Below are 26,285 nucleotides of genomic sequence, written 5' to 3' on the forward strand. Positions count from 1 at the left end.
TTGAAAATGTAAACCAAAATCAAACACTACTGAAATATTACAGCTCTTGCTTTTCAACTAAAGAAATTCAAAATGATATTTGAAAAATCAAGAAAATGTAACTGTGACAAGGTAAACCAAAACCAAACACTACTGAAATAGTCCAACTCTTGCATTTCAACGAAAGAAATTAAAAATTAACTTTGAAAAATAAATAAAATTTAACTTTGAAAAGATAGACCACTATCAAACGCAACTTAAATAGTCCAACTATTGCTTGTCAAAGAAATAAATTCGAAATGAACTTTTAGAAATCAATAAAATTTAACTCTGTCAAGGTAAACCACAACCAAACACTTCTGAAATATACCAACTATTGCATTTCAATTAAATAAATTCAAATGAACTTTGAAAAATCAAGAAAATGTAACTGTGAAAAGGTAATCCACATCCAAACACTACTGAAATATTCCAACTCTTGCTTTTCAACGAAAGAAATTCAAAATGAACTTTTAAAAATCAAGAAAATGTAACTGTGACAAGGTAATCCACCACCAAACACTACTGAAATATTCCAACTCTTTCATTTCAACAAAATAAATTCAAAATGAACTTTGAAAAATCAAGAAAATGTAACTGTGACAAGTTAAACCACAACCGAACGCTACTGAAATATTCCAACTCTTGCATTTCAACAAAAGAAATTCAAAATGAACTATGAAAAATCAAGAAAATGTAAATGTGACAATTTAAACCACGACCAAACACTCCTGAAATATTCCAACTCTTGCATTTCAAATAAAGAAATTCAAATTAACATCTTAAAATAAAGAAAATTTACCTGTGACAAGGTAAATCACAACCAAACACTGCTGAAATATTCCAACTATTGAATTTCAACGAAAGAAATTCAAAATCAACTTTGAAAAATCAGGAAAATGTAAATGTGACAAGGTAAACCACAACCAAACACTTCTGAAATATTCCAACTCTTTAATTTCAACGAAAGAAATTCAAAATCAACTTTGAAAAATCAAGAGACTGTACCTTTGATAAGGTAAACCACAACCAAACACTACTAAAATATTCCAACTCTTGCACTTCAACGAAAGAAATTCAAAATGAACTTATAAAAATCAGGAAAATTTAACTGTGACGATGTAAACCAGAACCAAACACAACTGAAATATTCCAACTCTTGCAGTTAAACGAAAGAAATTATAAATGAAGTTTGAAAAATCAGGAAAATTTAACTTTGAAAAGTTAAACAATAACCAAACACTAATGAAATATTCCAACTCTTGCATTTCAAAGAAAGAAATTCTAAATGATCTTTTAAAAATCAAGAAAATTTAACTTTGACAAGGTAAACCACAGCCAAACACTCCTGAAATAGTCAAACTTTTTCAATTCAACGAAAGAAATTAAAAATAAAATTTGAAAAATCATGAAAATGTAACTTTGACAAGGTAAACCACGAACAAACACTACTGAATAGTCCAACTCTTGCATTTCAACGAAAGAAATTCAAAATGAGCTTTGAAAAATCAGTAAAATGTAACTGTGACAAGGTAATCCACAACCAAACGCTACTGAAATATTCCAACTCTTGCTTTTAAACGAAAGAAATTCAAAATCAAATTTGAAAAATCTTGAAAATGTAACTGTGACAAGGTAAACCATAAGCAAACACTACAGAAATAGTCCAACTCTTGCATTTCAACGAAAGAAATTCAAAATGAACTTTGAAAAATCAGGAAAATGTAACTGTGACAAGGTAAACCATAACCAAACACTACTGAAATAGTCCAACTCTTGCTTTTCAACGAAAGAAATTCGAAATGAACTTTGAAAAATCATGAAAATGTAACTGTGACTATGTAAACCACAAGCAAACACTACAGAAATAGTCCAACTCTTGCATTTCAACGAAAGAAATTCAAAATGACCTTTGAAAAATCATGAAAATGTAACTGTGACAAGGTAAACCACAACCAAACACTACTGAAATATTCCAACTCTTGCTTTTCAACGAAAGAAATTCAAAATGAACTTTGAAAAACCAAGAAAATTTAACTGTGACAAGGTAAACCACAACCAAACACTACTGAAATATTCAAACTCTTGCATTTCAATGAAATAAATTAAAATGAACTTTGAAAAATCAAGAAAATGTAACTGTGACAAGGTAAACCACAACCAAACGCTACTGAAATAGTCCAACTCTTGCATTTCAACAAAGGAAATTCAAAATGAAGTTTGAAAAATCAAGAAAATGTAACTTTGACAAGGTCAACCACAACCTAACGCTACTGAAATAGTCCAACTCTTGCATTTCAACAAAGGAAATTCAAAATGAAGTTTGAAAAATCAAGAAAATGTAACTTTGACAAGTTAAAACACAAGAAAACACTTCTGAAATATTCCAACTATTGCATTTCAATTAAATAAATTAAAATTGAAATTTTAAAAATCAGGAAAATTTAACTGTGACAAGGTAAACCATAACCAAACACTACTGAAATATTCCAACTCTTGCATTTCAACAAAGGAAATTCAAAATGAACTTTGAAAAATCAAGAAAATGTAACTGTGACAAGGTAAACCACAACCAAACACTACTGAAATATTCCAACTCTTGCATTTCAACAAAGGAAATTCAAAATGAGCGTTGAAAAATCAAGAAAATGTAACTTTGACAAGGTAAACCACAACTGAACGCTACTGAAATATTCCAACTCTTGCATTTCAACAAAGGAAATTCAAAATGAACTTTGAAAAATCAAGAAAATTTAACTGTGACAAGGTAAACCACAACCGAACGCTACTGAAATATTCCAACTCTTGCATTTCAACGAAAGAAATTCAAAATGAACTTTGAAAAATCAAGAAAATGTAACTGTGACAAGGTAAACCACAACCAAACAATACTGAAATATTCCAACTCTTGCATTTCAACAAATGAAATTCATAATGATCGTTGAAAAATCAAGAAAATGTAACTGTGACAAGGTAAACCACAACCGAACGCTACTGAAATATTCCAACTCTTGCATTTCAACGAAAGAAATTCAGAATGAACTTTGAAAAATCAAGAAAATGTAACTGTGACAAGGTAAACCACAACCAAACACTACTGGGATGGGCTTTGGGGTCCGGAGATGGCATTTGGGGGTCTGGGTGGGCGTTTGGGGGGCCGGGGGACCGGTGGATGGCCTTTGGGGCACCGGTGGGCCTTTGGGAGCTCGATGGACCTTTGGGGACCGGAGGAGGACCTTTGGGGCACTGGGAGGGCCTTTGGGGGTCCGGGGGGCCAGTTGGGGGCCTGGGGGACATTTGGGGCCTGGGGATGGCCTTTGGGGGTCTGGGTGGGCTTTTGGGGGCGCCGGTGGCCCTTTGGGAGCTTGGGGGGCTTTGAGGACCGGGGGCTTCCTTCGGGGTTGGGGTAGGAGGATCGGAACCCTTTGGGGTTGGGTTAGAGGACCTCACAACACTGTTCAAATGAAACTTGTGTATTATAACGACCACACTCAAAACCTCCTCCAAAATCTCTTCAAAAATCTTCTTTTAAAATGTCTCTATCTGTTTCGCCGAAATAGTTCCATAACCTGTCTAAAACGGTTTCGCCCAAATAATCACTAAACGTAAATTCAGCGTGTTCCTTTGTTATTGGCATCTCTGTGCTAACGCATTTCAAATTAATAGGAAACCTTCTCGCGCGCTAAAACAATTCATCGCTAAGATGTTTCTTGCCTAATTGTTTCCATGACCTTTGGTTATTAATATCCTTTGGAGTTCGACCAAAGGAGTTGTTCCCGAGGCAAAGACATTAATGATATGGATCTATTCCTGGAGAAATGTTTCTAGGCGGAAATTTTTAAAGTCTGACAGATGATGTCATTGATTGATTGATCTGTCAAGAAGGGGAAATTAATTTGTTGTTTCTAAGGGGGATTATTGATTCACGATAGGTGAATTGAGGTCGACAGCACAGGTGTTCCAAATTCCCAATCGATTATGCAATCAATTTCCCAGGGGATTCCATGCCCATATATGGTGCCCCTTCAGCATTAAAAATGCTGACAGGACCACGTGGTTTATGGTTTTCTCAGTGAGAAAGTTCCTGTTTTTTCAAATTCTAACTGACAAAAACCATAAAAACATACAAAAATGTGAGAAAGTTCCTGTTTTTCAAATTCTCACTGACAAAAACCATAAAACATCCATAATTTGATGTTGACATCCGATAAAAACATCAAATAAATTGACCAACACACATATCCATCCATGAAAACAACCATAACTGCGACAAAATTCATGTTTTTCCAAGTGAGAAAATTTCTGTTTTTTCATTCTCAGTGAGAAAACCATAAGCCACGTGGTTCGTACGGGACCTCATGACCCCTCTCTACTCTAGCCCCAAGGGCTCTAAGAGGCGGCCAGAGACATATTTATTTAAAGTTTGGACTAGTTTAAACAAAGTTGCTATCTTAAAATTTTGATCAGATGCATTTGGGGGAAAAGGGTGTGGAGAGGGACTGGTTGACCTAGGATCAGTTTTGACTCTTACAAAGGACACTAGAACTTTCGATGTCAATTGGTTAAGTCCCCTTTGAAGTTTATGCGACCAATCCTTCCATGTGAATTGCCTCTGGAAAAAATAATAATAATACATTGAAGCCTTATGGCTTTTTTTTTTTTTATAGCCTTTTGTCTTTACTATAGACAAACTTATAGCGTTGCCTCTGAAAGCCAGATAAAATAAATGTATTATTTTGAGTTACTTATGGAATTTCTAGATTTCCTACATTTGATAAAAAAAAGAAAAATTTTACGATTCAATTGAATTGTAATAGTTAAAAAAGGGAAAACTTTACCATTTCTTTTATTCGACACGTTCTTCAAAATATCCCCTTTTCTGAGTAAGTTCTTTATATCATTTACGGTATTTTTCATTTTGTGATCATCTTTTGTTCCCTCCAATACAGTCAGGACATTTTCTAAATCTGCTTTCGCCTTCATTTTTTCACCAGTTTCTATATAACATCGTCCACGTCGCTCAATTACTTTAACTTGCAGCTTTTTCGGGTAGCCCTTTTCTAACGCCTCACAAATGTCAGTTATGGCTAGGTTGTACTTCCCCAGATGGTAAAAAGCTGCTGATCTATTGGCCAGCGCCAGAGCAAGGGCTGTATCTTCTGAATCTATAATAGTAGTGAAAGTTTTGTTTTAATAGTATCCAAGGCTAAGCAAGCCTAAAAGTAATCTAACTAAGGAGTTTCACAACTGCCCTCAACACTAGGTGCATAGTTGAATTAGCGAAAATTGATCAAAAATTGAATTTAGTCACAGTGATAAATCAACTTTGAATATTCTGAACCACGAGCTAACTAACTAACAAGACACGTGAAGAAATAATAGAATAAATATACAGGCTTAGGCAAATAGAAGAAAATATAAGATAGTATACTTTTTAGACAAATTTTTGTCCAGTGCAAAAAAAAAAAACTAACAACAAACAGAAGCAAAGATATATTCCAGGCATATCAATAGCTTACACTGTTAGAATGGTACCAGGAATCATAAATTATATTTAAGCGTAAAGTCTTTGAGGGGGGGGGGGGGGGGGTTATATCTGTTATTTGTAATATCCACGCCTAGAAAGGTAGAATCACAGAGACAAGATCTTTTTTCTTTAGATTTCACAACACTAAAATATAAGCAACCCAGTTAAAAGAGAACTAAACTTAAGTATATTAATTATCTCATACCTTCTATATGATTTGGAGCCATTAAAATGGAAACAGTATATGCCTTTACGGCCTTTTCGTATTCTTTCTTCTGAAACAGCTTATTACCCTCGTTTCTGAATCTTTCAGATTCCTCTTTAGACTTTCCTTTGACCGACAGTTCAAACTTCAAACTCTCAAAAAATTTTGAATTTCTGACTCGTTTCACTTTCTCTGTTCTAGTTTCAGCTTTCGAAACAAAATTAATTTCATCTTCCGTTATATCTTGTAAAATTTTAGCGTGGAAATCTTTGAAGAATCCATTTCTGTTGCCTGTATCGTCACTTTCCATTCTGTAAATAAACTAGCACGATTCTACAGACTAAGGAGAGTTTGAAACAGTTCCAGAAGTAAGAAGTGAGCAATTGCTTTCAAATTAATTTCAGATTCAGCATTATTTAATTTTCTGAAAGTTAGGGACTGTGAACCGGTGGCATAGCCAGGGTGGAGTTTGTAGGTCATACCCTTTTTCCAAAGGGGCGTCAATGGGAGAGGGTATAGGGAAGCGACTATTACTCTAAGTTTTAAAGACCTTTGATGGCATTGTGATTGAAACACCTTTTTTCGTGTTTTCATTTGGAAAAAATTATAAACAACCAAATCGCCCCCCGCCCTGCCAAATTTTTTTCAAATATATTTGTCCCCCCTAGATTTTCATGGATTGGTGCCACTACTTTCCCCTCTCGATATGATAAAAATTACTTTAGTTATATACTGACGAAATACATATTTAATATGTACGAAGCCCAACCCTTCTCTGGCTAGGTTAAACGCACTCAAAATAAGATATTCCAGACTACGTACCAGGTTCGCGACTGCCAGCTGTTCTTTATCTTATGATTTAATATCAATGTGACATTTCATCTGGTTCATATGTTAGCAAGGTACGTAGTTGACAATGATCTAATTACCAGGACTAGAGGCAGGCACGTACCCATGTTTTTTGGAGGGGGTAAAATAAAAAAAAAATCTTTAATGCGATATTCTGAATAAAAAGTGAACGGTCTTTCAAGAAATTTGGGGTTAGACGGGACAGGTGGACCACACACCCTCCCTTGTTGTGTCCCTGACTAGTGGAATATCATTATGTAATTAATGACACTTTAGATAATTTCGGAGACCACACTGCCTTTCCATGACGATAAATAAAAGTTCAAATAGGGATAAAATCCTTTTAATAGACAGTGATGATAGAAATTCACAAAAATACCAGATATTTCGGTCACATATACAGTGACCGTCATCAGTAGTAAACCGTCAGTAGTACAACTGATGACGGTCACTGTATATGTGACCGAAATATCTGGTATTTTTGTGAATTTCTATCATCACTGTCTATTAAAAGGATTTTATCCCTATTTGAACTTTTATTTATGACACTTTAAAATCGTGAATATTCAGATTCACTAGATACCATCACTCTAAATGTTAATTTTGAAATTTTGCCGTACATAGAGCCTAAATCTTGCCCCAAAACAAGAGTTTTTCTTTTTTCCACACAAGCGATCAGTTATAAGAAAAAAAAGCAAAGGAAACGCAAAAGCAAAATGTGCCAACCAAAGCATTATAAACAATGCAAGAGCACAAGGCATGAAAGTAGTTGCATGTGTAATTTAAGTTATTTCGCTTCATATTTTGCATGAATCTAAATCACTAGGAATATTTCGAGAAGCATCATAATCTTTGAGCCCTATTCCAATTTTGAAGAAAGATGGTAAGACAGATGCACGGAACTATCGCCCAATGACTATTCTTTTTCTTAATTCTATGGTTAAAATAATTATCATAGTCAGCGCGCTAGCGCTGCCTAAGTAAAGAACGATGTTGGCACAATGTGTTTTTTTTTCTCCATACCCGGGCACTTCGTATCGAAGGAGTTGTCGTAGAAACTTCGAAAAAAGCTCATTCGATTGGAAATTGGAGTGGCTAGTGCCCTTTTTAATAGTCGAAAGTTATTGGAGGGCAACTATCCCCCCCACGCCCATCATTCCCCCAAACACATCCAATCAAAATTTGGAAATAGTCATTTCGTTCATCGTAGTTGATTTCCAGATAGAAAATATCTTTTTCAGTAGGATACTCCCCGACAACCCTCAGGGCAAGAGTTTTAAGTTGTGCCCTGGGGGCATGTACGGTTTTATAGAAAGCGTTGTCGTAGAAACTTCAAAAGGGCTCATTCAATTGGAAATTGAAAGTGCGCGTGCCCTTTTTAATAGTTGAAAGTGATTGGATAGCAACTAACGCCCCTCTGACGCCCACCATTTCCCCAAACACATCCAATCAAAATTTTTAGATATCCATTTTGTTCAACGTAGTTGAAAGTTATGGAAATTAGGTCTTTTAGGATGATAACCCACTCAGATCCCTCAGTACAAGGGTTATAAGTTATGCCCTGGGGGCATATAAGGTTTATATAGAAAGCTGTTGTATATGATTTATAGATTAGATTTTAGTCCTCCTCAAATCCAATTTTTATTTACAAGATATTCTACCTATTCATGAGGTAGAAACTTTGCGAGTCGCTGGTCTTCTTCATTAATCATCAAGAGAAATAGAAATCTGGCATAAAAACGAAATGGCTGTGGCATTTCAGAATCCTTGCAGAATAGTTGAAATATCTAAGAGCTATGTTTTTCTAGCAGAATTAATAATCAAAATTAATATTATTTTTATTCCTCGAAAATTACTGTATACAAAACTTCGAATACCGTAGTGCGTCGAATCAAAACTCCTTCATGCAAACTTCAGAAGTATATTAGAACTGCGGGATGTGGCTATAGTTATCGTGAATGAAAATCAACTTATACACTCTGTGTGGACTGAGACAATTTCTTTTCTAAGTCACTATCATAGTCACTATCAGGCCTACCACCAAAAATAGTCTTTCTGCGGTCACACTAGTCGCAGGAATAGACAATAACTTGCTGGCAAGTGCGACGACGTAGGAAGTTTCATTGCGATTGTGTCTTTGAAATAGAAGAACGTTGCCGTCACCGTCGTCTTCGGTTTCTTCCTATCATAGGCAGCGCGCTAGCGCTGCCTAAGTAAAGAACGACTTGGGTAAGATGTGTTTTTTTTTCTCCATACCCGGGCACTTCGTATCGAAGGAGTTGTCGTAGAAACTTCAAAAAGGGCTCATTCGATTAGAAATTGGAGTGGCTAGTGCCCTTTTTAATAGTCATGAGTGATTGGAGGGCAACTAGCCCCCCCCACGTCCATCATTCCCCCAAACACATCCAATCAAAATTTTTATATAGCTATTTTGTTCCGCGTAGTTGATTTCCAGATAGAAAAGATGTTTTTGAGGAGGACACTCTCACACAACCCTCAGGGCAAGGGTTTTACATTCTGCATTGGGGGCAAATAAGGTTTTGTATAGAAAGGGTTGTCGTAGAAACTTCAAAACAGGCTCTTTCGATTGGAAATACAAAAGCCTAGTGCCTGTTTTAATAGTCGAAAGTGATTGAAGGGTAACTAGCCCCCCCCCCACGCCCATTATACCCCCTAACACATCCAATGAAAATTTTGAGATAGCCATTTTGTTCAGCATAGTGGATTTCCAGATAGAAAATATGTTTTTGAGGAAGGCACTCCCCCACGACCCTCAGGGCAAGGGATTTACGCTATGCCCTGGGGGCATATAAGGTTTTTATAGAAGGCGTTGTCGTATAAACTTCAAAAAAGGTTCAATCGATTGGAAATTCAAAGGCCTAGTGCGCTTTTTAATAGTCAAAAGTGATTGGGGGGCAACTAGCCCCCCCATACCAATCATTCCCCCAAACATATCCAATTAAAATTTTGAGATAGCCATTTTGTTCAGCGTAGTTTATTTTCACATAGAAAACATGTTTTGAGGAGGACAATCCCCCACAACCCTCAGGGCAAGGGTTTTAAGTTATGCTCTGGGGGCATATAAGGTTTTTATAGAAGGCGTTGTCGTAGAAACTTCAAAACAGGCTCATTCGATTAGAAATTCAAAGGGCTAGTGCCCTTTTTAATAGTCGAAAGTGATTGGAGGGCAACTAGCCCGCCCCCCACGCCCATGATTCCCCCACACACATCCAATTACAATTTTGAGATAGCCATTTTGTTCAGCGTAGTTGATTTTCACAAAGAAAATATGTCTTTGAGGAGGACACTCCCCCACAACCCTCAGGGCAAGGGTTTAAATTATGCCCTGGGGGCATATAAGGTTTTTATAGAAGGCGTTGTCGTAGGAACTTCAAAAAAGGTTCATTCGATTGGAAATTCAAAGGGATAGTGCCCTTTTTAATAGTCGAAAGTGATTGGAGGGCAACTAACCCCCCAGCCCCCCACGCCAATCATTCCTCCAAACACATCCAATCAAAATTTTGAGATAGCCATTTTGTTAAACGTAGTTGATTTTCAGATAGAAAATATGCGTTTGAGGAGGATACTCCCCCAAAGCCCTCAGGGCAAGGGCTTTAAGTTATGCCCTGGGGGCATTTAATGTTTTTATAGAAGGCGTTGAGGTAGAAACTTCAAAAAAAAGCTCATTTGACTAAAACTCCAAAGGGCCATTGTTCTTTTTAATAGTCAAAAATGATGTGAGGGCAACTAGACCCCCCCCCATGCCCATCATTCCCTCAAATACATCCAATAAAAATTCTGAGATAGCCATTTTGTTCAACGTAGTTGATTTCCAGACAAAAATATGTTTTTGAGGAGGACACTCCCCCACAACCCTCAGGGCAAGCGTTATAAGTTATGCCCTGGGGGCATATAAGGTTTTTATTGAAATCTTTGTTGTAGAAACTTGAAAAGAGGCTCATTCAATTTGAAATTCAAAGGGCTAGTACCATTTTTAATAGACGAAAGTGATTAATGATACTTTTTGTTGTTGTTTTTGTTTAGACCAAGGCTCTTCGTATCGAAGGAGTTGTCGTGGAACTTCGAAAAGGGCTTATTCGATTGAAAATACAAAGGGCTGATGCCTTTTTAATAGTCTAAAGTGATTGGAGAGCAACTAATCCCCCTTCCACTCCCACGCCGACCATCCCATTTGCCCATTATGTTTAAAAACTAAATGTTGCCTTAAGATTGAACCAAAATGCACTGTGATAATGCTAATTCCCAATAAGGCATCTCCGCAGTATTCCAAGAACGACTGAGGGTATTAGGTTCAAACTTTCGGGGCTACTTCTGCTCTTAAAATTCAACCAAATTAAAATAGTGTAAGTTTATCCAAGCTATCAAAGAAAGTAAACAGATTTTTCTGCGAATGGTATCAAGTTTTCCATTTCAGGTCAACTAGAGGAGGTATGAAACTAAATTAAACAGTACTATTTGTGTGCAGATTTTTAAAAGGGTTATCCAAAACAAACCAAATTTGCACTTTACTGAAAAAATACAAATGAATGTGCATTATCAGTTTAATATACATATACTGATATTTAGTAATCAAAATGTTAATATTAATTGATTTATTAAAGTTATAAAAGTAAAAACATTTGCATTTTTTCAGCAAGATGCACATTTTTCTCTGGCCTTGGGAAGGCATAGGGGTTTTGCGCCCAACTTATGTTAATTTCTGCTCGTTTTAAGTTTGACTCGGTTAATTATTGTTCGTTTTGGGTTTCATTTATTTATCGATGCTGAGTTGTGGTAGTTTCACGCTTGGTAGATTATTTGATTTTGTTTTTGATCATTTTTTGTTTAATGGAGTTCTTTACGTTTCTTTGAAAAATATATTTTGTGGAAAAAGTTTTTTTAATTAATGGTTTTGAATTCTGATGGAGAGGACTTGATTTACCGAAACTCAGTATGGGTTCAAGCCAGATATTTTTGCTGAACAGTTTATTACAACATTTATTTTAATAAATGTCAAGTAATGAAAGTCATACAGGCACCTCTTGATTTGAAATCAAGGTTTAGGACAGTTAATGAACTAAGTTTTTAATCAACAGAAATGTCTTGACATTAATGAAATACTTGAAGGAATCCTCCTGAGAGTGTTAAAAAGAACACGTATGAATAAAAATGGAATAAGAGAATAAATATATATCAGTGGCATCACTCAGCTCTCTATATTTCTGACTCTTCAAACTCTTTTACTTGTGAATTTGACTTGAGCATATGCTTGGCGTGGGTGGACAAAGTATCATGTTGAGAGCGTGGAAGCACATAATGTCATTTAATTGGATTCAACACCCTTCAACATTCCCCGAAAGTTTCAACTTAATACCAATAGCCGTTCTTGCAATATTTTACATACACGCTTTGTACAACGTGGATGCAGATAATGTCTTAAGATTGAATTCAACACACCCCTCAAAATTCACTGAAAATTTTCACTTAATGCCCTCGCCGTTCCGTTTGCATTGCAGAAACACCATTTTGAAAACCTGAATGCATGTAATGTATTTTGATTAACTTTTTTTACCCCCCTCTTTCAACATTCCATGACAGTTTTCACTTAATATAATCACTTTTCTTAGAATATTGCTGATGACGCATATTAACAACATGGACGCATATAGCGTCTATTGATTTAGTTCAACATTCCTCTCAATATTCTCTGAAACTTTCAACTTAATATCCTTAGGTGTTCCTGAGATATTGGAGATATACCCTTTGACAACCTCCATACACATAGTATCTTTCAATGTAGTTCAACATCTTCCTCGATATTTCGGAAAATTTCAATTTAATACCCATGGCCGTTCCTTTGTATTGCAGATATGTCCTTTCGACGAACTGGATGATTTAGTTCAAAATTCCGCTAAACACTCCCTAATAGTTTCAGGCGATTACCCTTAGCCTTTAATGAGATATTGCAGATACGCCCTTCTGACGACCGAGATGCACATAGTGTCATTCGATTTAGTTGAACATCCCGCCCAACATTATGTGAAAGTACCAACTTAACACCCTTAGCTGTTTCTGAGATATTGCTGATATTCCGTTTTGACAACCTTGACGAATAGTGTTTTTCGATACAGTTCAACATTCTCTATCATTGCTCACAATATGATTGAGGTAATAGGTCTGCAATACTTGTCAAAACTTTATACAATGACGAATCTTCTTCTTCTTTTAGTGGTTGTGGTGGCGTCAAAGTACCAGAGTTTTTAGGCGTTTCCTTTTTGTGATCAATTACATTTACTTTGAGTGGTCTTTTGCGATAGGTTTTATGCCAATCCACTCGTAGAAATGTGTTTTGAAGCAAAATTAACTTTTTCATCGTCGGCAATTGTCTCATTGTTAATAAATTTCCTAAGATTATCTTCAAAGTGCTCTTTTGGTGAAAGGGCGAGTTCTATTGGTGTCAGCTTGCAGAGATTAGCCTTTTTTTAGAGAATAATGTTTACAAGTCCCGCAATTATCGGCAGTAAAAGTGAAAAGCAGCTACCGCCCGCTTGAAGAAGACGTTTTCTTTTGAAATCTTTCCCTTATTTTTGCCTGCTAGGGCCAATACAAGTGAACAATGTTGCTCCGTCTGTTGCATAACTAGTTCTAGTAGTTAAACATTACCCTCAGTTAAGTTGAAACAAAGCTCTGATAGGATAATAATGAATTCATTGTCAATACTATGTTTAAGTATAGCTTTCCTAAGCCGTGGTTTTGAACTACCTAGGACAGAAAATAAATGTCTGTTTTTGTTTAGTTTCCTCAGTGTCACGATGGCAACTAATGACCTTTTTCACTGTTCACTCGTTGATATGAGGTAATTTCTTTGTCAAAAATATTAGTGACTAAACGTAAATTCTCGGGTGTATTCAGATTGAGATCCAGTAGAATGTAACCATAGCGTTTATTCGTAGCCTAATTGTATGCCAAGAGTAGAAACTTCTTTTAACCAAGCTAAATTTATTTGTTTAAAGTTATGAGGGAACTTGAATCACGAAAAACCCTGTTGATGATATAGTAGGTAAAATTCAAAGCAAGTATCCTCATACATTTGCTCTGATGAAAGATATTGTGGAGGCCGACGGTTACGGAAATTGTTTCATGATTAGATCGAATAGTGAATAATTGTAGTATCTCCTGAGACCATTCTTCAATGGATTCAGCTAAATCATCAATAATCAACCAGGAGTGTGGTTAAATAATATTAAACACAACATGCCCCTGTATGAATTTCGTGTCTGACCCAATAGTCTTTATTTTATCGTAGGACTCCTGCCACACACTGTAGCAACAGATATTTTTCGGATTTTGTAAGAACATTTTATTACGATTTTGAATTATTTTCGTTAAAAGTCGTCTTTCCAGAAATTGATGGTCCACAAAGAAACAATCTGAATCAAGTTTTAAATTTATACATATTGCTCTTCTCACTGTCAAAATACAACTAACTGTAAAGTACCTCAATCTGTTGAAAAAATTACTCATTTTCTATGTTCGAGAATGCAAAACATTAAGAATAATACACGTTTTCTTTATTGACAGTATATGCACTACAAAATATTTAAAAACACTTAAATATCATATTTTTTTTTACATAAAATAGGCAGTTGGGAAAAACAAAAAAATCTTTATTTAAAAAAAACAATTAAAAAAAATAACGAAGCGATACGAAAGCACTTAGTAACGGTCCACCTCCCCCCCCCCCCGGGGGAGCTCCTCTCTGTTGGAATATATTCCATAATATATTTTTGGGTATTTCTAAAACGACACTGCAAGCGGCAATGCTTTATTTAAAACTACAATTCTTTTTCTCTATGTAAAAGGACCAGATTCGAGTCTATGATGGTGAACGATGTAAAGTTCGGATCGGCAATGATTCGAGCCCATTCTTTTGGGTCGGTTACAATGTCACAACGAATCCTATTGCACACATTCTTGCACATTTTACCGAAGCCTGAAATTAAAATTAACTTAAAGATTTCTTTTTCAACCTTAGTTTTTGCTGCAGAACGTTTACTGACAAAAGTGTCAATAAACGTCTTCATTTAAGGCTTTTGATTAAATTAGAGGGCTCTAGGCATCCTTGTGACCCTGAAACCGTTGGCTAGTATCCGTCACAAAAAACTTGTTGTGCAACAATATTATGTTTCAGATGAAGGTCGGCAATGAGTTTCGTTTTGATGGTGTCTTGTGCACATCCCCATCCTCAACCAAATAAATATTATATGGACTCGGCCAGTCCTTGCTTCTTCCCTTGACTTAAAACCCGACTAATGTATTTAATAGGAAAAAGAATGCCCAATTGAATCAGGTTCTGTAGCAGGCTCGTAAAAAAGCTATACCCAGTGCTTCTCCAATTTAATGGACGGAACCCTCATTAAATATATAGCCTCCCCCTTTTATCTTTACGTTACCCCTGCTCAAATTCCGTATCATATTGTAAAACAATTAGCCAGATCAAAAATATCTATTCCTTTAAGTGTTATCGGATATTGTCCATTTAAAAGTTAAAATCTACTTAAGGAAAGTCTTTCCCCCCCCCTAGGCCCATTACCTGCTAAATCGTCCAAATATGTAATACTGACATCATTGAACAGAGTTTTGTGGGCTGCTACAAAGAATGCGTACTTGAAAAACTTCAGCCCCGTGCCGAAACAAATTTGTTGTACGCCTTTACACCCCTATAAATTTGAATTATATTTTATACCCCTCTTCCCCCTCTCACCTCTTAAAATAAAATCCTTTTTAAATTTAATTACATTAAGATCAAAATTCTCAATATATAACAAAACTGAGCCACTCCCCTCTCATCATAATTATCTAATTTAGTTACAATACTATCTACCCATTCCAAAAAACCGTCGAAATTATGTAAGTCCGGGTAAAGTTTTTGCATTTCAGTTTGCATATAATGCGAATCCACATAACCCGACTTGTCGTTTAAATAAAAAACATTTGTGCGATGGATGGCTTAAGGCCATCCCTCCCACCCCACTCCCCAATCTGCCTTTCAAGAAGGAATTGAATCTGCCCACATAGGAGTGCACTATTGGTGTAAGTTCCATACAAATACTACTTGCCAAAAGAGAGTAGAATGGATCCCCAAAATCATCCCTAAAAACATATACGAAGATAATTTCTTAAACCACATTGGCCTGACATCACATAAAGAAAGAAAGCGAGCAAAAATGGGTTTTTTTATACGCCAAATGAAAGTACTGAAAAAAACAAAACAAAGCGAACATTTCGAGAGGACAAACAACTCTCTTCCTCAGATCGAAACGAAATAATGTATCCAAAAACAAACGCGGAAAGTCAATGTGAAAAGAACCAAAAAACCAAAGAAAAAACCAACAACTTAAAAGATGAATAAAATTCAATAAAAGCCAAAAATTAAAAGAATTAAAACCAAATACCTAATAACCATAAAAGCGAATATTCTCCAATATCCGCGATTTGCAAAAAATCCTAAAAAAATATTATGAACTAGCATCGACGGATACTAGCGAACAACTGAGAGAGAAAAGAAAACAATTCATTCACTCAAAGAACAAAACGAACCAGCAAATAAATAAGTTGGAGAACTATGTCATCTGGCTTCGGATTTTAAGTAATGCATTTCTTGCAGACACTCTTTGAGACCTAAGGGGTTGTTCACGTGTTTGATTATATGACTGGGAAAGTTGTTCAAGGTTTATTTCAGGGATTACTAAAGTATCGGTTTCTTTTTTGAGAAATCTGAAATATGACTCGTTTATTCTTAAATCACCGGAATCTCTGTTCAAAGCTAGACCTAATTGTTGGTATTTATAAATTTCAACAGCTTCTCTGTAGTGCTGGACAATACCTTTGTCATGCGAAATTAGGCTACCTTGATTAAACAAAATAGTATGGTCTGTTTTTTTCAAAAATGTGCTCTGCAAGGGCAGAGTCAAAATTTTCTGTTTTTTTTCGCGTTTTAAGTGTATTATTAATTGAACTAGAGTGCTGAGTTAATCTATCCGTTAGTCGCTGATCAGTCTCCGATATACCAAAGACCACACGAACAAGGAATTCTGTAGACACCGGAGTTTTCACCTATCGGGATAGTGTCTTTACCTTGATAAATTTGGGACCTGATAGTTTTTCTGGGTCTATAATAAGTGTAAATGTTATTTTTTATTAGATGTTTTGAAATGTGGTCTGTAACCCCTTTAACGTATGGGAGACCAATATAAACTAAATGTTCCCTTTGATTTGTGTTTTCTGTGGAACTATCTGATAATCTTTTAATGCGTTTTGCAATTACAAAATTTATTAAACTAATTTATTAAACTTAACCTTAGAGATATTTTATTTGGGAATGGGTATCCGATTAGTTTAATAAATTCTGTAATTGCAAAACGCATTAGAAGATTATCAGATAGTTCCACAGAAAACAAAATTCAAAGGGAAAATTTAATCAAATTGAAGACAAAGGTATTGTCCAGCAATACAGAGAAGCTGTTGAGATTTATAAATACAAATATTTAGGTCTAGCTTTAAACAGAGATTCGGATAATTTAAGAATAAAAGAGTCACATTTCGGTTTCCTCAAAAGAGAAGCCGATGCTTTAGTGATCCCTGAAATGAACCTTGAACCACTTTCCCAGTCATATAATTAAAAATGTAAACAACCCCTTAGGTCTCAAAGGGTGTATGCAAGAAATGCATTAATTAAAATCCGACGTCAGATGATATAGTTCTCCAACTTATTTAATTGCTGGTTCGTTTTGTTTCTTGAGTGAATGAATTGTTTTATTTTCTCTCTCAGTTGTTCGATAGTATCCGTCGATGGCAAGTCATATTTTTTTTTGGATTTTTTGCAAATCGCGGATATTGGAGAATAACTCGCTTTTATGGTTGTTAGGTATTTGGTTTTAATTCTTTTAATTTTTGGCTTTTATTGAATTTTATTCATCTTTTAAATTTTTCGTTTTTTCTTTTGTTTTTTGGTTTTTTTCCCATTGACTTTCCGCATTTGGTTTTGGATACAGTATTTTGTTTCGCTCTGAAAAAGAGAGGCGTTTGTCCTCTCGAAATGTTCGCTTTGTTGTGTTTTTTTTTTCAGTACTTTCATTTGGCCTATAAAAAACCCCATTTTTATTCGTTTTTCTTTCTTTATGTAAAAACATATACATTGCGCAAGGCAGTTTGATAAATAAAATTCAGACAATAGAGGGGGCATTACGGGATTTTCATGTCCCTCACCATATTATCCCACTCCCCCTGTTCCCCCTCCTCCTCATGGCCACTATGAGTGGTCATCTGAGCGCTATCTGGTGTGCTACTTGTATCTCGATTGGGCTGGGCGTTAACTTCCCTAGCAGCCGATGTAAAAGATCAGCACCAAGGCTCCGTGTTTTCACCTTGCACGTTGGGCTCTGAATTACGATCGCTGGCTCTCAATTTCCTAGGAGGAGGAATCCCTTTTTGACTCGGGTTCTCCTGAAATAAAGATTAAAATGTTTTAGTTTTCCAAATAATTGACCCTTAAAAATCATAGTTTCAACATGTATTGTGTCCCACTGAATTGGACTCGAATAACTTACACCGTTTCAACGGGGCTGCTTACTTTCCCCTCTTTTCTTTATCATTGCCAGAAACTTTTATGTGTATATCATGAAGGATGATAACCTCGATTTAGCATGAATGCTCCAAAGGTGATATGCAAACTTAGGCAAAAAATATGTTAATGACACTATGGAAGCAAACATTAGCCAATGGTGTGTAACCCCTTTGCTCCAAGAGGGATTTACACTTTAAGAGGGTGGGCCCTCCTTAGGGGGAGGGGGCTTACACTATATTAAAGTCATTATTATGTTCAAAAAGATGCCTGTTTAAATATCTATTTACCATTAAAAAACCATTCCCCATCCTAAACATTTAACGCATACTTAAGACACTTTTTTTCATTATTGCATGAACTAAAATATTGAAAATATATCAATGCTCAATTATATTTTGGCCAAAACCCGTCGCTTTACTGTAACCCTTTCTTCAATTAGCTAATACCAGGAAATATATGAAATGTTTTAACTGTGCACGCTATTCACGGTAATTAAGGTTTAACCAAAATATTTGGTGATCCATTTGCCGGATGTTCGCGCATTCTGGCAATATTCGTTAGCAGTAATGAAATTTTTACGATAAAGTATATTTTGAGACGTGATGAAAATGTGATTATTATATGCCCTATAGAACCATGCAATGAAATGGGGGGGGGGGAGTTTTAGTTGTTAATTTCGTATATAAAATCTTATTAACTTCGATTTAAGTATATTCATCGTTTTTAGGGGGGGGGGGCATCACTATGGATAGAGGTTACCTCCATCCGTTAATGTACTTAGAAACTAAATTCTTACCTGGAGGTATGCTCAAATCATGTTCTTTTTGAAATTCCTTCTTTCCCTGTTCATCTTCAAAAATGTACTGCTGACTCTCACCGCTTGTATGCACATTTCATACCCTTAAGAAACAAAGGAACTACCCGGTCTACTACCCCATAAGTGCATCAACAAACTCTTGCGCAGGGCATGTAACGGGAAAACCTATGTACTCAGGTTACAAAGGCGTCTTGAACCAAAACAAGTCTCGCGTAAGCCCTACCAAAACAAGTGTCGTTGATCCTCAAAACTATGTCATCCACATTTGAATTTATATGCAAGTAAATATTAGACTAACGTCTTATGGGGACTCTAAGATTTTATATGGGGTGGTTCCCAACTTGACTAGCATCTCGGGAAATGTCTTGAGGGCTTTCTTACCTGGCCCGTAGGTTTTTAGATATTTAATTTGCACAATACAACCACCTGTTTATATACGTATAAATTAATAAAACCACCTGTGCGTGAAACGTAAACAATAGCACCTGCGTCTTGGAGAAGGCCCTTAGGATTTTTCCTATTTCACCAGCCGGAACTGGAATAGCCCCACTACTCAGATATCCCCCATCAGTAAATAAATAAAACCTGAAACAAACCGAAATTCAAAAGAATAACCGAGTCAAACTTAAAACGAAAAGAAATGAACATGAGCAGGGCTGACAATCCCCATACTCTCTCTGGATCAGAACATAATCTGCACTTTACTGAAAAAATACTTAATAATATTAAAATACCCATAATATTTTTTTAACTTTAATAAATAAAAAAATATTAAGAATTTAAAGAATAAATATCAGCATATGTATATTAAACTGACAATGCACATTCATTTACATTTTTTTCACTAAAGTGCAAGTTATATTTTGGTCTTGAGGAGGTAGGGGGGTTGTCAGCCCTACCCATGCAAATTTCTACTCGTTTTGAGTTTTACTCGGTTATTAATTATAATTTCTGTTCATTTTGGGTTTCATTTATTTATTGATGGTGATTTGTAGATGTTCTACGATTAGTAGATTATTCATTTATATTTCTGCTCATTTTTGGTTTAATAGATTTTTGTACTTTATTTTGTGGAAAAAAAGTTTATTCAGTTAATTTCTTTTTGTTTTTTTATTGACATAGTCTTTTTCATGGAAAAAGAAAATAATATTTTATATATTTTCCGGCTTTTTTCTGTAAGAATCCATAGTTTGGGTTACTGTTTGTATGTTGGAGAAACTTTTTCAACTATGTTTAACAACATATACCTTTGAAAATCTTGACACAAATAGTATCGTCGAATCCTATTTAATAGTTCCAACTTAATACCCATGTCAATTCTTGAAATACGCTCTTTTGACAACCTGAATGAAAATAGTGTCTTTAGATTAATTTCAAATTTCCCCCTCAATATTCTTTTTGAATTTTCATTTTCAAAGATTTAGCCTTAATAGTACTAGTGTCACAGTAGTTGTGGTGGTAGTAGGAGAAGTAGTAGCAGCATTAGCATTATGTTAGTAGTAGTAGTAAAACAGTAGTAGAAGCAGTATTAATAGCAGTTGTGGCATGGGCATGTTGCCTTTTAGTCAGTTGAACATTCCCCTCATGATGTCCCGAAAGTTTCACCTTGATACGGTAAGCAGTTCCAAAAATATTGCTGATGTGCTTTTTTGAACCCCCACCCACCTTTGACGCCCTTTCAACTTAATGCTCACAAGTCTTACAGGTTGTTGCAATTGAATCAGTATTTGGAGTACTTCAGTAATAGTAAAAGTGGTAGTAGTGTCAGTAGTGACATGCACATATTACCTTTTTGTCAATTTATCTTCCCCTTTAAGTATTCGCTGAAAGTTCCAACTTGATACCCAAATCGATTCTTGAGATATGCCCTTTTGACAATCTGCTTGCACATAGTGTGTTTTGATTTAGTTCAAATTACCCCTCAATTTTCTTTCAAATTTTCACCTTCATGCCAGTAGCCTTAATTGTACTAGAATGATAGCAGTAGTGGTAGTCGTAGGAATAGTAGAAGCAGCAGAATTAACAGCAGTAGTAGCAGGTATATGTTGCCTTCTGGCCAGTTGAACATCCCATTCATGATGCCCCAGAAGTTTCCTCTTGTTACGGCCGTTCCAAAAATATTGCTGATACGCCCATATCAGCAATCTGTATGCACATAGTATATTTTGATTTAGTTCAACTTTCCCTTCAACGTTTCCTCATATGTTTATTTCAATATCCTCAGCCTCAGCAGTCCTCGCTACAGAAGCAGTAGCGTTTTATCGGTACTAGTAGTAGTACCAGTAGTAGTGGTACTAGCAGTAGTAGCGTCGAAATATTGCCACTTGGTCAATTGATCATCTCCCTTATAATTTCCCTAAAGTTCCAAATTGATATAATCAGTTATTCCCGAGTCCTTTTGGTAACCCGTAAGTCCCGTATGCAGATAGCGTGTTTTTAGTTCAACACTTCCTTCAACATTCTCTGAAACTCACCTGAATACCCTTTTTCTGTTTGGAAAGTAAAGGTCAAATATGCCTACCTTTTTCAATAATAAATACTATAAGTAAACCACGAACGAATTGCCTAACTTACAGCCCTTGCCCTGAGGGCTGTAGGGGACTTGACATCAACAAAGGCATAATTATTGTACCTTTCAACAATGCTAAAGAAAATAGATGTCTCAAAATTTTGATTAGATGCTTGTTTTGGACAATGATAGGTGTGTGTATGGGGAAGGGGTATGCTGGTTGCCCTCCGTTCACTTTTGATTCCTAAAAAGGGCACTATAACTTCAACCATCCAATCAAATGAGCCCTATCCAAAGTTTATACGCCCATTTAGTTCATCAAAGCCTCATTAGTCCCCAGGACATGACTTACACAGAAGTCCCAGGGCTCTGGTGGGTTTCGTCAATCCTGAAGGCTCTGTAATATGTTCTTTGGACTATTTTTAACAAAATGTCTATCTAACCATTTCGGCCAGATGCGTTTAGGGAAAAGAGGGCGTTGGGGGGAGGGGCAAGTTACCCTGCATCACTTTTGACTTTTAAAAAAGAACTAGAATTTTCAGTTTTCCATTAAATGAGCCTCCTCTTAAGTTTATACGACCACCCCTTCCATAAAACCTTATATGCCTTCAGGTCATAACTTACAACCCTTGCTCTCAGGTTCTGAGGGGCTATTTCAATCCCAAAAGCCTTGTTATATGATCTGCAGACTGTTTTGAACAAAATGGCTATCTCAAAATTTCTATCGAATGGATTTAAAAAAAACAGGACGGGGGGGGGGGGGCGGAGGCTAGTTGCCCTTCGATCACTTTGACTATTAAAAAGGAAACTAGGACTTCTGATTTCCAATGGAATGAGGCACCTCCGAAGTTTATACGACCACTCCTTTTATAAAAGCCTTAAATTTGTTAACAGTTAACTAATAACTTATAGTCATGGCCCTGAGGGCTGTGGGGGGAATTATCATCATCAAAGACATAATTACTGGATCTTCCAACTACGCTGAACAAAATGGCTATCTCAAACTTTTGATTGATAGTATTTGGAGAAATGACGAGCGTGGGGGGGGGGGGGGCCTTGTTGCCCTCTAATCACTTTACGACTACTAAAAAGGACACTAGAACTTGCAATTTCCGATCGAATAAGCCGCTTGCGATGTTTTTATAACATGGTCTAAAACAAACCAAAAAATATACAATACATTGGGCTAACATCGTTCATTATTTTGGCAGCACTATTGCACTGCCTATGATCTTATCACAACACAGACCAAGTTGGAAATCAAATCTCAATCAAAATTTTTGGGGAGAAAGAGCACGTGTCCTAGTTGTACTTTTTGGGTTTTCGAACATAATCCGTATTCGACCTTTTAAAGAGGGAGTGGATCCTAAATCCATGTCATTTGGACATATATCAGAGAAGAAGATCTAATCACACGATGGCAGCGTGAAGTTTCAGGGGGAGGATGCAGGAGAGTACCTATACTTCGTCATCAGAACATCTAGCAGAATAGGCAAACTTAAAAAGGCAGACGGAAGTAAGAATTAATGTCGTAATTACACTTTTGATCACTAGGACCAAATCTGACCTTGTGAGGAGAGGAAAACATTAGAACTCCCCGTTTCTTGTAATTCGGACATCCAAAAAAAAAAGCGCTAAGAGATCTTAATCAAACTCGGTCGGAAGTACTAGAGTAATTGTCCTAGTTGTCATTTTTGGGATTGCGTATCCATTGTGACCTTCATGGGGAGAGGGTCCACAAATTCTTTTTATTATAAACGTCTAACAGAGTGTGTGGTCTGATCTTAATTAAGTTTGATAGGACGCAAGAATAAGTGTCCTATTTCTACCCGTTATAAGCTCGTATCGAATCCGGCCTATGTGTTAGGGGAGGGGGTGTCCTAAATTCTAGTGTACTGGGTGGGAAGAGCTAATGTCCTAATTAAACTTTTGGTATTAGATGCTCTGGGACTAGGGGAGGGGGTTCTTAAATGCATGCCATCAGAACAATGACTGAAAGGATTTGTCAAACCTAGTCAAAAGTAATATCTGATTTGCAAGTTCTGTTTTTTTTTTTAAGTCCAAGATCAAAAAAAATTCTGTGGGGAAAGAAGAGCATTCCTAGTTTCTTATCCATTCGAAAAGGATGGTCGGATTCCAGCCAAGCGTAGTTGGAGTAAAATTTTGTGCTACATTTGTGCCTTTTGGGAGACAAGACCATTTAAACCTCAGTAGAGGGCATGGGAAGGGGGTTCCCTAAGTTCTTCCCATCAACACACCTACCAGCAGCAAAATCCACATACTAGCTGAAATACCAGAAAGCTAAAGCCCGTATTCAAAAAGGACTGGTTGGATCCCAATCAAACTTTGGCTTAGAGCCGGAGCAGGCTATTCGGCTTATCTCTTTCCTTTCGAGGATAAATACCTGATACAACCTTGTGTTCAGAAGAGGTTCCTTCACTCTTTGCATCTTGACCTCTACCAGAACCAGTAAAGACATATAAACGAAACATGTTTTGAAGTAAGAGCTAATGTCAAACCTCTACCTTTCCGGGCTAAATTCCTGGAGGCATGCAGGGTCGTAAAATTAAAATGAAAAGAAAATATAGAATGAACAGGTCCTTAAATTTTTGTCATCGGGATATCTTTCAGAAGAAGCTATTAAATCCAACTGAACCCGTTGAGATACAACAGTTGAATTCCTAATTCTACTTTTTGAAGACTTGGGAACAACATGATCCATTTTGGGGGAGTAGGGGGGGGAGGGGATGCTAAACTCAAGTCGTCGTTTGGGATCGACTCAACTTCTATGGTGGAGAAGAATGGGGGGGGGGAGCACAGATGCTTTTTGCAAGCACTTCTGCTGGAAGAGGATGTCGAGTCAAACCCAATTAGATGGCAAATAAGAGCTACGCTTATAGTTGTGCCTTTTTATGCTTTGGACCTGATTCATCCTCTGTGGAAGAGGGTAATATAAAGGTATAAAAATCTCTCTCTATTATTCTAATTATTAGGCGGGCTGGCTATATGTTTCAACAAAACCCAGTCTACATCTTTTGTGGTATAAAGTCAAGTTTCCTTTCTTGATCGAGCCTCTGTGATGGAGGGGCTACATTCTTGTTTTTGCATCCATAAAAAGGGCTAAATTTATGCAACACTTCAGAAGGTCTGGTTTGATTTGCAATGTAAACAAACATCCTGTGCAAACATTTACGCTAAAAATAGCAAAACTACTGAACCAAAAAAAGTGCAACCACGGCCAAAATATCCAGAAAAGAAAAACACAATATTATGCAGCCAAAAAGTAAAAAAAAAATCTATTGCTCATCTAAAATCACAAAAATACAAAAAACTGATCAAGATAAAGAACAAAAAAAAAAAAAAAAAAAAAATCTACTATCGACCTGAGCCCAGTCGAAGTTGCTCAGCAAATTCAGTATATAGCCTTTGCAGTCTTACTTGCGGTAGAATGATGACCAATATTTCTTTCAACAAACTATGCTTGGACAGTCCCTGCAATTATAAAGAATTATTAACTACCTTAATGTTAGACACTTTCAGGCATTGCTGTTAGTAATCATTAAATGTTGGAGAAAGGCGGCATATAGCCACTATAAGGTGCAAAAGAGAGCACAAAAAACAGACACCAACAAAGAGAGTCAAAGGCCCAAGCTGTCATCACACGCGTATTAATTTATTCCAAACGAACGATATCATGTAATTTTGGTTCCGTGGTAACGAACTGTAAGTAAGGAGCGACCCGGCTCAATAGTAACCAAAACTCTAAAAAAAACTGAATTTTGATACCAGTAGATACATCAAAAGAACCGGATTTTTATGCTGATTTCAAATATATTATGAAAATCAAACCATCATATTCAGCATAGCAGAAAACCCTGCTGTAGAGGTTTCAAGCTCCTATCTGCCAAAATGTGGAATTTTGTATTTTTTTGCCAGAAGAAAAATCACGGATGCGTGTTTATTTGTTTTTTTTTTCCAGGGGTGATCGTATCGATCCATGGTCCTAGAATATCGTAATAGGGCTCATTCGAGCGGAAATTAAAAGTTCTATCGCCCTTTTTAAATGACCAAAAAATTGGAGGACAACTAGGCATTCTCCCACGCTCGTTTTTCCCAAAGTCACCCGATTAAAATTTTGAGATTGCCATTTTGTTCAGCATAGTAGAAAATCTTAATAAATACGTCTTTGAGGATGACTTAATCCCGTACAGTCCCCTGGGGAAGGGCTGCAAGTTATGAACTTTGCCCATTGTTTACATATAGTGTTAGTTATTGGGAAGTATTCAGAAGTTTTCAGTAGGGATTATTCCGATTGGTGGGGGGGGGGGGGTGTAACCTGAAAGTAAGGAGCAACATTAAAACTAAAAACGAGCAGAAATTATTACGTATACGAAGGGATTAACCCCCTAGTCAATACCTCGCTCTTTACGCTAAAGTTTTTGTTAGTACTTTCAAAAGAACTATTCTAATTAAACGACCTTTGTGATTCCGGGGTCATTCTTAATGAATTTGAACAAAATTCTAACTTTAGCGCAAAGAGCGAGGTATTGACTAGGGGGCGAACTCCCTCATATTCGTATTAATTTCTGTTCATTTTAAGTTTTAACGTTGCTCCTTACTTTCAGTTGAAAAATCTTGTTTTTTTTAATTTAATTTCTTCCATGATCTGAACTAAGGTTTCCTATGTTTTTCATCTGGAGCTTTGTCTATGGTTTGTGTTCTTTAAAATTCCAC

The 26,285-nt window shown here is 36.3% G+C and overlaps 2 protein-coding genes across 3 annotated transcripts in view; both read right to left on the reverse strand.

Annotated features, from left to right (window-relative positions):
• The window catches only part of Smyd4-3 (SET and MYND domain containing, class 4, member 3), a 90,818-nt gene extending 84,758 nt beyond the window's left edge, over positions 1-6,060 (reverse strand). The window contains exons 1-2 of one of the 2 annotated variants that reach the window (XM_089097721.1): positions 5,751-6,060; positions 4,857-5,183 (exon numbers count right to left, since the gene is read on the reverse strand). In XM_089097721.1, coding sequence (XP_088953847.1) covers positions 4,857-5,183; positions 5,751-6,060 — 637 coding nt within the window. The remainder of the gene's footprint in view (positions 1-4,856; positions 5,184-5,750) is intronic. The other variant, XM_089097722.1, reaches the window with a different exon arrangement.
• Positions 6,061-24,846: 18,786 nt separating this feature from the next.
• Positions 24,847-26,285, reverse strand: part of Hira (histone cell cycle regulator-like protein) — a 127,366-nt gene continuing 125,927 nt past the window's right edge. The window contains exon 16 of the mRNA XM_089098002.1: positions 24,847-25,043. Within this exon, the coding sequence (XP_088954128.1) occupies positions 24,927-25,043 (117 nt within the window). The 3' untranslated portion in view covers positions 24,847-24,926. The remainder of the gene's footprint in view (positions 25,044-26,285) is intronic.

This window comes from Artemia sp. Qi Xiang Cuo, chromosome 12 (genome assembly GCF_049724085.1).
Source record: "Artemia sp. Qi Xiang Cuo chromosome 12, ASM4972408v1, whole genome shotgun sequence".
In the NCBI taxonomy this organism is placed as follows: domain Eukaryota; kingdom Metazoa; phylum Arthropoda; class Branchiopoda; order Anostraca; family Artemiidae; genus Artemia; species Artemia sp. Qi Xiang Cuo.